This window comes from Amyelois transitella, chromosome 21 (assembly GCF_032362555.1).
Source record: "Amyelois transitella isolate CPQ chromosome 21, ilAmyTran1.1, whole genome shotgun sequence".
NCBI classification, from domain to species: domain Eukaryota; kingdom Metazoa; phylum Arthropoda; class Insecta; order Lepidoptera; family Pyralidae; genus Amyelois; species Amyelois transitella.
In genome coordinates, this window is record NC_083524.1 from 5,062,165 (window position 1) to 5,077,155 (window position 14,991).

General features: G+C 35.1%; 2 protein-coding genes across 2 annotated transcripts; one reads left to right on the forward strand and one right to left on the reverse strand.

The window, feature by feature from the left end:
• The first annotated feature begins 2,241 nt into the window (after positions 1 to 2,241).
• Positions 2,242 to 6,229, forward strand: LOC106135561 (AN1-type zinc finger protein 2A). The gene is made up of 6 exons (XM_013335908.2): positions 2,242 to 2,503; positions 2,630 to 2,672; positions 2,850 to 3,036; positions 3,303 to 3,457; positions 3,860 to 3,962; positions 4,468 to 6,229. The coding sequence occupies exons 1-6, from the start codon at positions 2,449 to 2,451 to the stop codon at positions 4,612 to 4,614; spliced, it is 690 nt and encodes a 229-aa protein (XP_013191362.1). The 5' UTR covers positions 2,242 to 2,448; the 3' UTR covers positions 4,615 to 6,229.
• A 259-nt stretch (positions 6,230 to 6,488) lies between these two features.
• LOC106135610 (malate synthase) lies at positions 6,489 to 14,697 on the reverse strand. The gene is made up of 7 exons (XM_013335966.2): positions 14,134 to 14,697; positions 12,750 to 13,008; positions 11,992 to 12,319; positions 11,031 to 11,205; positions 10,582 to 10,690; positions 9,045 to 9,299; positions 6,489 to 8,316 (listed from the first exon to the last, which is right to left on the reverse strand). The coding sequence occupies exons 1-7, from the start codon at positions 14,382 to 14,384 to the stop codon at positions 8,065 to 8,067; spliced, it is 1,629 nt and encodes a 542-aa protein (XP_013191420.1). The 5' UTR covers positions 14,385 to 14,697; the 3' UTR covers positions 6,489 to 8,064.
• Between the last annotated feature and the right edge of the window lie 294 nt (positions 14,698 to 14,991).

Genomic DNA, 14,991 nt, shown 5'->3' on the forward strand with positions numbered 1-14,991 from the left:
TTTTCTTATGACACTACTACACAACAAATACTGGCTTTGCGTATTTTCTGTAATAACTTGGTTATATTTAAAATTTGTTATTAAAATGAGTGAAAATTCTGATAAAATAAGTTGTGTGAATTCCCCTGATACGTTTTGCTTCATTTGTGGCAATTTTACACCCGTAACTCAAAGGAGACCAGTAAGTGAGAATGTTAAAGTGATGTACGAAGCGTATTTCGGTTTTACAATTGGTCACCAAAATAAAAAATGGGCTCCTCATATTTGCTGCATTACTTGTGTTGCTAGTCTGAGAAAATGGATGACTGGCAAGCGTTCTTCGATGCCGTTTGAAATGCCAATGATGTGGCGTGAGCCTACTGATCACAGCTTGGACTGCTACTTTTGCTTAACTAAGACCAGTGGACATTCCAGGAAGACGAAAATCAATATTGTCTATCCTGATACTTCTTCATCTACAAGACCTGTTCCGCATGGCCAAGAATTTCCAATACCGGTTCCACCACTCGATATTGCTTCCACTAGTGCAGATTGTATCAGTAGTGCACCTTCAGCATTTGATCCAAATTTTGTGATAAGTACTAATGAACCCCACTTGATAAATCAAGCTGAACTTAACGATTTAGCCCGAGACCTTAACCTTACAAAAGAAAACGCTGAACTTTTGGGCTCCAGGTTACAACAATGGAATTTATTAGCAAAAGAAACAAAAAAAAGTGTGTTTAGAGATCGTAACAAACATTTGTCTACGTTTTTTACTTCTGAAAACAATGTCTGCTTTTGTACAGATCCAGATAAACTAATAGAAAATTTAAATATTTCTCATCAGCCCAATGAGTGGAGATTGTTTATAGATTCCTCTAAATCGAGTCTTAAGGCGGTTTTGTTGCACAACGGAAATACAAAACCATCGATTCCTGTAGCTTACGCTTATAATATGAAGGAAAATTACGAAAATATGTCCCTTATCCTTAGATCTATAAACTATGATCGTTATAAATGGCAGCTATGTGGAGATTTAAAGGTCATAGCTTTGTTACTGGGTCTTCAGGGAGGTTTTACCAAATTTTGTTGCTTCCTTTGTCTCTGGGACAGCAGAGCAACTCAAAAGCATTACATTGTCAAAGAATGGCCTAATAGAGATTCTTTTGAACCAGGAAAAGAAAATATAAAATTTGTGCCACTTGTTGATCCCAAAAATGTTCTTCTGCCCCCTCTTCATATCAAGTTGGGACTAATAAAAAATTTTGTAAAAGCTCTGAACAAAGAAAGTACTGCTTTTCTATATTTAAAAAGCGTTTTTCCTAAATTGAGTGACGCTAAACTGAAAGAGGGTATTTTTGTGGGTCCGCAAATAAGAAAACTGATGAAAGATGAAGACTTCGAGAAAAAGTTAAATGACACCGAATTACAAGCTTGGAAGTCATTTCAAAATGTGGTCACAAACTTCTTAGGGAATAGAAAAGCAGAAAACTATAAAGAACTTATAGAAAATCTGCTGAAAAGCTACCAAAAAATGGGCTGTAGAATGTCGCTGAAAATTCATTTTTTGCACTCACATCTAAGTTTCTTCCCCGAAAATTTGGGAGCTGTGAGTGATGAGATGGGTGAAAGATTTCATCAAGACATTCTTACGATGGAAAAAAGATATCAGGGTCGATGGGACTCCGCAATGATGGGCGATTACTGTTGGTTCCTTACAAGAGAATCAGATTGCGAATATAAAAGAAAATCTCCACATTCAAAGGGAAAAACAACTTTAGAATAGATTATATACATTATTAATAATTTTATGTGTTTATTTTTTATTAATTACAATGATTTCTTGCTATTTTATATCTCGGTTTTTTATTTTTTCTGTAACAAATTGTACAATTAATAAACAAAAAAAAAAAAAAAAAACCTGACGTCTAGGCAAAATTCTAAGCTCAGATTCGAATTAAGCGTGGTCGTTTTACCTAGAATATCATACTCTGGTCTCTGTTGCTCTCCTTAACTTCAATTTTGTTGGGTAGTGTAATCAAATCACTCCTGTAAGTCTTCCTACATAAGCTTTCATTTCCTTGTCTATGAAAAAGTGCGTAAAGAGTTGTTACTTGTCAATGTCAAGATATTCATTTATCAGCTGTTGAGTTGAGGCCCCGCAGCCCGAAACCCCCGAAATGACTTGTTATGTCATTTCGTTTATGTGTCAGTCATTGCCATTGCTTGGCCATTGCAAAGAAATTGTACTATGTATAGTATGTCATTGTCATCCATTCATGTTTCGTAGTAATTTCGTCATAGTTTGTAATTCGACAAGCTTGAATCTTCAATTTTTGCTTGATCACTATTGTGAATGACGAATAATTGTCGCTTAAATTGGTATATAGACATGATTCAACGTCATTGCTGTGTAATTGAAGTGTAATCTTTGAAACGTACAGAATAAAACATTTGCGATACAGTATGGAGTTTCCTCATATTGGAAAGAATTGTTCCTATCAAGCTTGTAATAAATTGGGTAAGATCATGTAAATCAATATTCCAATTGTAATCTTTTTCCCACTTTTCATGCATGTGGTTAATTTTGATTTTTATTGTTAAGGTTTTTTGGTGATTTCACCCTCATTTTTTTAATTCTTTACAGATTTCCTGCCTATGAAATGTGGTGCTTGTAGTGAAGTCTTTTGGTGAGTTCTCGTTTAGCATTTTAAACTTAGGAAAACTTAATCTGTTTTTGTTCACAATATCTCAAGGTAGTTCAGATTTTGAGCAAAAAAATATATCGATAAGAGCAATTAATGTGACAGCTAGATTATGAACTGAATCAACAGCTTAACAAATTGATAAACTATTATAATTTTCAGCTCCGATCATTTTGCATATGCCAAACATGACTGTCCTGAGCCTAACACTCGTGATGTACAAGTTCCTGTATGCCCATTATGTGGAGCTCCGGTCCCAGGCCGCCGAGGGGAGCCTCCAGATGTGGCAGTAAGCGCGCACATTGACAATCAATGTACCTCGGACCCAGCAAGAGAGAGAAGGAAAAAGGTTATTTGCATATTTTTTTTTCTTATCAGTCTACCTATTGGCTAATGACAACTTTCTATTCACAATCAAAGAAATAATAAGTTGCAAATATTCCTTTGATTATATCTTTGATACAAGACACTGAAAAACTTTTATACACACATCAATTGACTTTTAAAAATGTGTTTGAGTAATTGAAAATTTTCTCAATTACAGATTTTAATGTATGCCTACCCTGTTCTTCCTTAAAGGTTTCATATTAATTGTATATTTTGTCATTGTTCCAGGTGTTCACCAACAGATGTTCGCACAAAGGCTGCAAGACGAAGGAGATGGTGCCTCTGGTTTGCAGTGAGTGCTCACTCAACTACTGCTTGAAACACCGGCACACAACCGACCACGCCTGTGAGGGGAAACTAGCAGCGAAGAGAAGGCAGGCTGCGTTAGTATCTCCTTTTCCATCTTGTTACTAAATCTCATTCTTAATTTTGTAAATCAAGTTTAAATTTTTTTTCCTACTTTTCTCGGTACCATGTCATAGAAAACCCTTTTCATTGATTTTTGTACTTTGTTAATAAAAATTCTTTGATATCATGCCAGCTTTAAAGAGATCCTTAGAATCAGTGATTAGTATCATTATACTTTACTAATTTCACTACATTTGGGTCTAAAAAGGGTTTTATTAGAATAAACATTAACTAGAGATATTATGGTTATCCAAACATTATAATAAAATAGTAACTTAAATGTTGTTGAAAGGTATGTGTAAAATATTTTTAAGAGGATTTACAGTATAAGACTTACATGGAAGGAAGTTTATGTAAATAAAAAAATCTTATTTCAGGAACGCGGCGAAGGCGCGACTAAAAGCGGCTGAGAACAGAGTGAACGCGAACCCGCCAGCGGCGACACCTGTCACTAGCTTCTCCGAAGTACAGGGGAATATGGTAAGCGTTTTTTGTTTGTTTATTTCAACTGAAAGTTAAGAGTGTTTACCACTTTTATAAGTTACACAAGATGTACTTACTCAACAATTTTGTATGGCGAGAAAATATTTGAGTGGTTGAGCCCATCAGAGCGAGTCCTGTATGCAACATTTTAAAGTTTTTTTAAGTTTAATTTAGTTGGTTATGTCTGTAATAGCTTTCGACATACTATACACACATGTATAACATCTTGAGACCGTACGGGGTAGACAGAGCCAATTGAAGCCCACCATCACTTGCATGGCATGATAGAATTGAGATATGATAGGTTTCCAGAAATGCCATAACATACTTTTAACTCTGCAGTAATCTTAAGTCTAATGTTGTTTGTCCAATAAATAACAAAACTTATTTGGATTATAAAAATATTGTAGTAATTTGCTTGTGCTGGGACCCAAAGTTAGTATTCTGCTTCTTTTTAACTCCTCATTTTTTGTTATTTACCTATACCTACATTTTTTTTCAGACGGAAGACGAAGCCCTGGCCCACGCCCTTGCATTGTCGCTGCAAGAACAAAACTCGAACATTCGCGATCGTGATAACAACTTCGCTCGGGCGCTGACGAGGCAGCGAGTTGGAGGGGAACAGAACTCAAGATGCACCGTATCCTAGCTAACTTCACGTTTGTTTATACAATTTGGGCACCCAAAATCAGAAGCAGGAATACAAAGAGAAGATGAACCATTATATGCCTTATATAGAAGCCTAGTCCAATTTTCTTAGTGCACTAGAGGCATGACTCGTCATTAGATGCAGATTATACTGACCTGTATACATGATTATGTCTAGAAGACAAATAAAATTTTGACGCGCGTATCAATAGGTACTTATCGTACCACATCGCAATGGTCGTCAAATCTGGGGCACAGAAGTGCCTCCGGTAAGACGAGCCGAGCGAAGCGCAAGGGCACCTAACCTACATTACCTCGAAAAGATTGGTCGTATTTTTAACTTATACAAGACATCGCTGACCTAAGCTAACAGGCGGGTAAATATAATTCGTATTGATTGATTGATCTTTGACACATCGATATATTTGCCAGATCACTATGTAGCTGGACGCATCTTGAAACGCCAATGACCATTTGGCTTGGGTTGCAACATTTATGTTGCTGTAATTAAATTTTCAATACTATGGTCATAGGTTATATTACCACAGAAGTTTTATCTAAACTATAACCAAGGCTAGGTACACCTTGAGTTAAATACACAGTCGATCTAATTATTCATATTCATAATAGACATTCCAAAAGAAATTTTAATTTAATTGAATGATAACAGAAAATAATAATTAACCGTAGTAAGTAACATTCATTCTATGATTAACCCTATTAAATTCTATTATTAGTCTATAAAATTTATAGTTTGAAGGAGTTATGATTACTCATTTTCTATGAATTAACATATCCATGGAAATTATTATCAATTTTGTTGGATAGATATAGTTTTGTTATATTTCAGATTGTAGTCTTCTTTAAAATAAAAAGGCTTTAGTAATGTAGTAGAGCGGAGGCTTATTACTTATAAAATCAAAACTGTACTCTGAATAATAAATTGCTTATAACTTATATCACATTGTAATTGTAATCAATATTTAACTTTGACGCATAATAAATTAATCCTTGTTAGGTTAAGATTTTTTTATCCAAAAGTTACGTATTTTCTATCATTAAAATATTTTTGTGCTAAACTAGATGATTTAAAAGATTTCACAGTTTGAGACAGTCATTTTCTATGTCACTATATTCTAATTATATCAATAACTTATCACATAATGTAATTTAAGTGTATTTTCTCATTATAAAAAAAGCTATTTACGACTGAGAATGTTGTAAATGGCATAAATTTTTAACTAAAACGATTTTTCCATAGTTAAGCTACGGCGCGCGGTTTCCCCCTCTTTTGATCCTCTTGTAAGCCAAATGTGATTTTTACCTAAAGTAAACTACTGTTTTACTGCAAATAAATTGTGACCTCAATTTGTGATAAGTACTTAAAGCTGACGCTAAGCTGATATTAAAAACGCGCCCAGTTGTAACTGGGACTTTCAAAGTTCGGTTCAAAGTCTATTACCTTACATACATACTATCTTGTTAAGGCATATTCGTTGTAAGTTACTAGCTGGGCTCGTTTTCACTAGACCTAATGTACAATTTGCACATATGCAACGAGTGATAGTATATTTTTAAATAGTTCTGTAATATTGTTATGCTTTGTCTTGAATTAACCTTTTAAGCGCTTGGCTAAATATCAATTGTCGTGCCCCTAGCGCGCAGCTACAAATCGATAAAATAATACCTACAATAAATAAGGAGGAGTAATCGTTGTATCGATAAAAAAAAGTCAAAAAGTTTTTTATGTTTTTATTTAAAATCAGCCTTCTTGTATCACAATCATTCATCTTTAAGGTAAAAGCTTATCTCTAAGTGAAAATTAGTAAAATTTCCGAAATCTAACTTATTTTGACTAATTCTTTGTGACAGCCGCGCTGGACTAACTAGAGAAATGTGTTGCAAGCATAGCCGTCTAGGGATGGGAACTAACGTCAAATGTTGGCGTTATACAAAGATTCTGAGGGATACTTTTCTTATGAATAATAAGGGAAAAAAATAGTAACACAAGACAATATGTTAATTAACTTTATTTCGTATGACACTGTTTATTTCATGCTGAATGATGCATTATACCTGATTATTTAACTGTTTGTTATTTTGTTTTTAAAATGCGCATTGCATTGTATCCCATCCCTATGGTCATATTTATGCGACACGCGCGATAGACACCGAAGAAAAGTCCGAGCTGCCAATTACTTATTTTTGTTTAAGTTTTTTCAATGCTTAGAGCTATGAAACATAATTTTAAGTAATTGTTGTAATAAATAGCTCTATTCAATAATAGTTTTAGTTATACCACGAAGTTAATAGGACGATAATAGAACAAAAAAATCATGGATATTCTCTGTCGCAGAAATACGACACGGGCGGTAGGGGCACGGCAATATTTGTCGCATATATGCGACTCGCGCGGTTAAAAGGTTAAAATAAAGAATAATGAGACGACACCTAGCTTTGAGCTGTGTTCACTTTCGTATTAAGAATTTAATATTTTTGAGATAAATGTTAATATTACTTTACAAATTGTGTTTTATTTTGTATATTCTTTAATCCCCGCTTAACATTAGTCAATGGACCAGGTGAAAAAATGTACACTTTGAAATGGTTTAAATTAATTAGTAAATAGTTATCTTACCTAGTGCCGTGTGGTTCCCGGAACCAGTAAAAAGAAGAATAGGACCACTCCATCTCCTTCTCAAGGGTGTCGTAAAGGCTTCTCATTCTTATAAACTTGGGATTCTTGTCGTAGGCGAGCTAGCAACCTGTCACTTTATGTGACTCTCAATTATATCAGTAAGCCAAAAAACTGAAGGTGGCCTATCAGTATTTTCAAGACTGTTGGCTATGTTAACCTGACAAGGGATATAGACGTGATTATATGTATGTATCTTACCTATCGGAGACAACCCTTAATTACTGTAGATTATATATTTCAAATAAACCATTAATTTTCCTATTTAAAATTAATTTTATTGGCACTGCAGAAATATGAAGACGTGTGATATAATTTCTCATGTTTTATTGATAACAAATACATATAAATTCAACGCTTATATATTAACATAGGTATGTATAGGACAACGCTTTTTCTATCACAGAATATTTTTTTTTTATTATAACTTATTTTAGATACATTTACTTTGGCCACATTTTTCTAATAAAAGCTTCTTCCATCTAGTTATTTAATCACTAGTTAAAATTATTATTGATTGGAACAATTATAAAAGCCTTAACAAATTACAAATATTAGGTAGGTACCCAATTAAATAAAAATCGCACTGTCGAAATTTAAAGATTTCCCGAAATAAAAAGTGAAAGGCGAAAAACGGGAGTTTATGTTTTACGCAGACGGGGCTGCGGGCAAGATAAGTATATTCGACAGTGTTTGTGATACAGTTCGTACAAACTACTTATAAGTAGTTACATGAACTGTGTACATATTTTTTTGCTACAAATTGCTAAGAAGCGCCTTATTATGCAAAGTTCTGAACTTGTGGTTATCGTTCAGATAACTGGTGATGAATTCCGGGGGGTTCCTCATGAGAAACAGCTCCATGCTCATATATTTGGCCGCCGTCAACCGCTTGCGCTCCGCGTTAGACCGGCAGAGATTCTTGTGCGCGTGCGCCGCGAAACTGGCGGCCGTTTTCTCCACCAGAGCTGGTGTCACGTGTTTGTTCGGGACGTCTTCTAGAGGAGGCTGTAATCGAAACAAGAGTTATCATATATGTAATTTTAAAACATGTTTCCTCCTTGGTCTGGTATTCCCTTCCCGTGCAGATTGTAAAATCAATTAAATGTCAGACACGAGATCCAGCAAGTAGTCGCCTGAGGATACTACTTGGTGAACATTGGAGTAGTCTAAAAGAGAAGAGTTTGGGGTCCGTGCGCGCGCTTTTACTCATATAGGGTCCCCGGGCGGTGATGAAGGAAACAGGGGAGACCACGGCAGCACGAAGTCGCAAAGATATGTCTGATAGGTACCGCCAGGGAGACATAACTATCAAATCAACAATTAAATAAAGAGACTCACTCCGACTGCGAATCACTCGATGACCACGGATGTGATTGTAACATGATTCGAAATGTGCGAGACAAAAAAGGTACCTTACCTAAATTACGTGCGCGTTAAATACTTGTATTATTTAAAAAGAGTAGATATGTGGCGAAATCTATACGCCACAAGTCACAAAAATAAAAGAATCACGCGACGCGAGCCGCGGTTCCAACGATGTTGTGTCGGAGGTTGTATATATAGCTCCAATCCGTGAAATCTTTGCTTGCGCGATTTAGGTTTTTCGCTATTTATGACTCATAGCGTCGCGTGATTCTATTTTTTATTTTTGTGACTTGTGGCGTATAGATTTCGCCACAAGTATAATGCAACGCGAAAATCAGTTACAACAATTAAATCAACTCGAATCTTACCTTGAATCGTAGCCATTGCCATATCTGGCTCCTGGATATCTCAGCTGTGGCGGAATCCTCCACATTTCCGCTATAGAAGAAATGTCCGATGCCGGCCAGCCAATGGTATATGAACAATATGGACACCGCCACGTTGTGTTTCAACCCAGCTGACGTCACCCCCCCGCTGGGAATCCTCAGCAAATCCTGGGCTGTGATGTTCACTTTCATTTTACGGTGTATCTGGTTTGGAGTAGAACCGTTTCTCTTCCACAGCTGAAATAAAGGTGATTTGACTTCCTTATACCTACATGTAGACTAAACCCATGAACGCATTTTGTTGTCATTGCTGGCTCACATTTAATACTTAGTAGGCCCATTATATTGAAGCACCCCCCATTTTGGGTTCTGAGAAACATCACTTTGCGAATAATTATAAATTGCAAGTCAAACAATAGGTATTTGTGAAAATGAAATGTGATATAATAGATTTGAATAAGTATTTTGTATGACCCAGACATAACTAACAAAGTTGTTCACGGTGGTATACTGAGTGTTAGTAAAATTGTCCTATCAACATATCCGCAATAAAAGTTTACTATTGATGTTAATCCTAAAATAAGACATACATACTTATTATCAAGTATATATATCACTCGCAGGGTAGACAGACCCAACAGTCTTGAAAAGACCGAAAGACCACGTAGGTACAGCTGTATGGCTTTATAATGGAATTGAGATTCAAAAAGTGATAGGTTGCTAGCCTATCGCCTACAAGAAGAATCCCAAGTTTGTAAGCCTATACCTTACTCGCCTTTTACGACATCCATGGGAAAGAGATGGAGTGGTACTATTCCTGAGTGCCGGAAACCACACGGCAGACAAGAAGACTTTTATTTTTTAGAGTGGTCTTATTCAAGGTCGGGATTACGGTAAACGCGTTTATGTACAATAAATCATTCCATTACTTTTTTTTCCTATTTCAATACAACCAATTGTGTGAATTAAAATTACTCTTTTTGCGGTTAGACACTTTTCCTACAAAGTAATTTATTTTTTTCAATATTTTTTTATTGTTGAACGGATCTTTTATTCGTAAGTATTGTATAAGTATAAAGATGAATTAGTGTCAGATACCGAAGGTTATGCCGCAAAGGTTATAACTAAACATTTCCTGTTGCCTTACCATCCATACTAATATTTTATGGAGAAGAGATCATAGTTTATATATGTACATCTGGCTGATTGAATGTACGGAAAATATGTTTAGATGATATTATCTTGAGAATGAACGACAGTAGGTTAACTTATTAAATATTCAAAAAGCCATTCCTTTAGATTGTGAAATAAAGGTAAACAATATTGAAATGTAATAATTTTTTAAGTTCAAATTCGGCTGAATGATGGAATTGAGATTCATATAGTGACAGTTTGCTAGTAGCCCATCACTTTAAAAAATAATCTCAAGTTATTAAGCCTATTTTTAGACCCATCAATGGAAAAGAAATAAAGTGGTCCTATTCTGAAGTGGCGGGAATCACAAGGCATTATACATTACCTCATTAATGTAGGGCACCACACGGGCATCATAAACCATAAAACCATCCACGCCTGCATCAATTTCCTTCAACTTTGCTTCCAGAATCTTATTAATTATCAGCTTCGATCTAAAACAAAGTATCTAGTTAAAAATAAATGTTTAGGGTGGACAACCCTTATCACTAAGGGGTACGAAAATAGATGTTTGCCTATTCTGGACCTACTTACTCAATATGCTCACAAAATTTCATGAGAATCGGTCAAGCCGTTTCGGAGTAGTAGGTACGGAACGAACATTGTGACACGAGAATTTTACATACATACATATGGTCACGTCTATATCCCTTGCGGGGTAGACAGAGCCAACAGTCTTGAAAAGACTGAATGGCCTCGTTCAGCTATTTGGCTTAATGGTAGAATTGAGAAATTTATATACAAGATAACGTACTTAATGGTAACTAAGCTTACTCTTTATTATCGCCATCGACGCCGGGTTTCAACATGGCTGCCGCCATGCCGCCGGTGGCGGGGGCGCTCCGTTCGTGGCACACCGCCACCACCAGCTTCAGATAACTGTTCAGGAAATGCTGATCCATGTTCACGTACTTGTTCCTGTCTGGCAGCAAATACTCTTCACGGTCCCCTGGAGTGACATGTAAAGATCCTTAGACTTTTCTCCATAGAAAGAGCAACGGTTACAAGTTTTCTATCCATACATATGATAAAATTGTAACTGACTGATGTCGTTACATTAAAAATATTAACAAAAAATCGATGTGAGAGATCTATGTGACCAACAGAATCCAAAAATGTGTTTTTTAATATTAAAGTACGAGTATAAATAGGTGATTCTCAGTGTGACTGTTGCACGAATGTTTGCACGATATATCGATATTATCTCGCGTTTCGCTGAACCGATTTTGATGTGGTTTTTCAGGAAAGTTTTTTTTACACTTAGGACAAGGTTTTAGAAACTTAACTAAATTCAAAAAAGAAGAATGTCGATTGGAGGCGGTTCTCTTATTAGGTTATTATTAGAATTTCTGTTTATTTGTACTTGCATCACGACTCACATCCGATTTGAATGCCAACTTAAAAAATTATTGGCCCAAATGGCTTAAAACATTACTGGTATACAAATATTTCTCCCCTCACCCTTCTTAGGTATCATAAAACCTTGACCCTTGTATTAAACACAGAGCTTTTATGTATTGAGATTGAAGGCGAACTAAAGCCGCTATTAGAACATTCGATACTAAGACTATCTTAGTCTTGAAACGAATAGTGTAATAATGGTTAGACTCTGAATTTCGACTGCAAGACCAGGCTCGACGAATCTTACTGTCGACGAGTCTGAATATCGAATAGTGTAATAAGAGTCTTAGTCGCGGGCAATAGCTAATGATAAATATGATAAATTAGTTGTTACCAAATTTGGCTATTATAGACGCGCAGTAATCCCATATGCCGCAGTTAAGACCCAAAGAATGATCTTTCAAAGCAAACAAAATTTCTTCTAGTTCAAATGTTGATATAATATTTTCAATCAGCACACATGCTTTTATAGTGCCTTGTGGTAAACCCAACTTTTCTTGAGTACATACAAATATTTCATTCCATAATTTCGCCTCAGAAGAGCCCTCGAGTTTCGAGAGATAAAAGTATGGGCCACTTTTCGCTTCATAAAGTTTTTTTGCATTGTGGTACATCAATATGCCGAAATCAACAAGGGGTCCAATCGCTTCTTTGCCATTAATCTAAAAGATAATGTGTGTTAATTGGTATATAATCAATTAATTCCATGATTAATTAATGTTGCATTGACAAATATAGCCAAAACAACATGTTATGACACATAACACTGAAAGGCCATGTTCAGCTGCATGACTTAATGATGGAATTGAGATTGAAATAGTGACAGGTTGCTAGCCCACCGCCTACAAGAAGAACCCCAAGTTTATTAGCCTTTCCCTTGATCGACTATTACGACATGCATGGGAAAGATATAAATTGTATGTAGAGTGTTTCGTAGTGTTAGGCTGTTAAGAAGATTATAAAAATTTGGAAAGGCATGTGATAATGACGGAGCTTTTGAGTCAGTAAAGAATGCTTATTTTATATACGTTAATCATACTCCCCCGGCCTTGTAGAAATTCAAAGAAATCTTAGTAAAGACTACATTATTACCAGAATGTTATGTTCTATCATGTTCCACGCTCTAGGTCTAAGCATCAACACTGGACACATGCTTATATTAAGAGGGGCTCCTTGTAATTTTCCATTCACAACAAGATTGATATTTTGGTAAGCCACAAGCTGATTCCTCCATGTTGGGCAATGGCCATCGTCAAAATCAACTTGGATCCCTTGAACATCTTCTTTGAGAGCAGCGACAAAATGAGACGTGTTGGATGCTGACACGTCTCCGAGATCTAAATGACGATTTCTGGAAACAAATGTATGGTGAATCTAACAAATATGGTAAAAGGGAAAGATATAGTTTTAGTTTACCACTACAGGGAAAGTGGCGTGATTTTATGTATATATGTGTATACATAATGTATATGTGTAAGTTATAAACACACATACATTTAATGTGTATACACATACATACATAAATTCACAGGACACTTTTCCTGTATACCAAGCTATTAATTGTAATCTCCTCTGGACTTGAGCACATAATATTCTCCTGTGGTATTGTTTATGACACAACAATGTTGATTTTTGAAGTGAAATCTACAAGTATCCTGGATTTAATAAAAACCTCAGATCATTATTTAATTTTGTGAACATGTTCTAGCACATAAAAATATTTCATCTTATTTAACAAGTTATAATATTTATTCATTCATATTAATTTATCATATGATTTTTTTTTATTAAATAATGTAAATGAGGCATGAAGAGGATCATGCAATTATATTATATATATAAGAACCTATAAGAAATAGTAGTGCCCTTTTTCTACTTGTATTTTTTATGTACCGTGATGCACATAAATATATACATAGAATAGAAAATAAAGAGTAGACCTAAGATAACTGAAGTTGAGATATTAATGCAAAGGTGATGAATGAAGTGGAAATGGACAGGCCCCATGATGAATAAACTACAAAAGGCACAATCGATCATGGACTGAACCCCAAGGTGTTGAACAGTGAGAAAGAAAGTTTAACAAGAAGAAGATGGGCAAATAATATAAGACATACCACAGGTACCACATTTGATGACTTACACAGGACTGCAAAATGTGTGAAGATCTGAAGGCCTTTTTTTAGAAGGGCATAATGATGCAAACTTTTATGTACATATATACAAACAATGAATGTAAATTATAACAGTAAAAGGATTTAAAATTGAAATATATTTTTGATTGGAGTAGCAATGAGTACATCTTTAACATGACATAATTCCTGCATAATTTTTTTGCTTCATACACATCATTATCAGTTAAACGTCAACCCGTGACTTCACTTCTGGCCAAGAAGTATCTGTGTATTAGCAAAATTAGAGAAGACAATTTGAAGAAGCCAAAGGTATTAGTTTGTAAACCTAAAAGTTTACTTACAGTAGTCTTGTGGGTAACTCAGCAATGGACCACGATTTGTCTCTCCTTTCAGGAGACTGTTTGATGTCTAAAAAAGCAGTATATTTAGCTTCTACTGTCCTTTGAAGACGTTTTCTATACAATTCTTCAATATCGGCGTCAAATTTTGAGTGCAAATCTTCTAAGAAATTTAAAGCATCTTTACTGAATATTTTTTGCTGTACGTCTTCCAACTTTGGTGGTGGTGATTGCAAAAGTAGAATATTATTCATTTCGTTAAAATTTGTTTTAAAGTCCGATTATGTTACAATAATTATTGCAACTATACTGAGTATATGAGGGTATTGAAGATTAGATGATAAGTCACTGTTTAATTTTATTGACTTTGGCCGAGGCTTGGTTGAACTTATTTATCATATCATTACTAAATAATAATTTACCACTGAACAGAACTGATAACGTTATCACAGAACATTATATTATTTCACACTGCTAGGTACACACATTTTTATAGTAGATAGTAAGTATAAAGTTTGTTTTTTGTTTTGATTACTTTTGCTTGACGTTTGACGTTTCATTTCATTTCATGGTTTGTTTGTAAATTAGGGATGTGCGTATTTACTACACTAGGTGTTGAGCCCTGGTATATATGTAGTAGTATGTAATCCAGTAGTTTGTACTTAATACTTGAAACTCAAAAGTATAAGGCATGCGCCTTGTAATTGTACTGCCAATTAGGGCTCAGCCCGTAATTTATTCGGAAGGCCTCGACGTGCCTTTAATAGAAAATGGATATTAATATAATTTTGATCATAGTCGTGTGTGCAACTTTAAAACCATCACATATTTTTTTGCCAACCCCATTCTATGCTTCAAAAT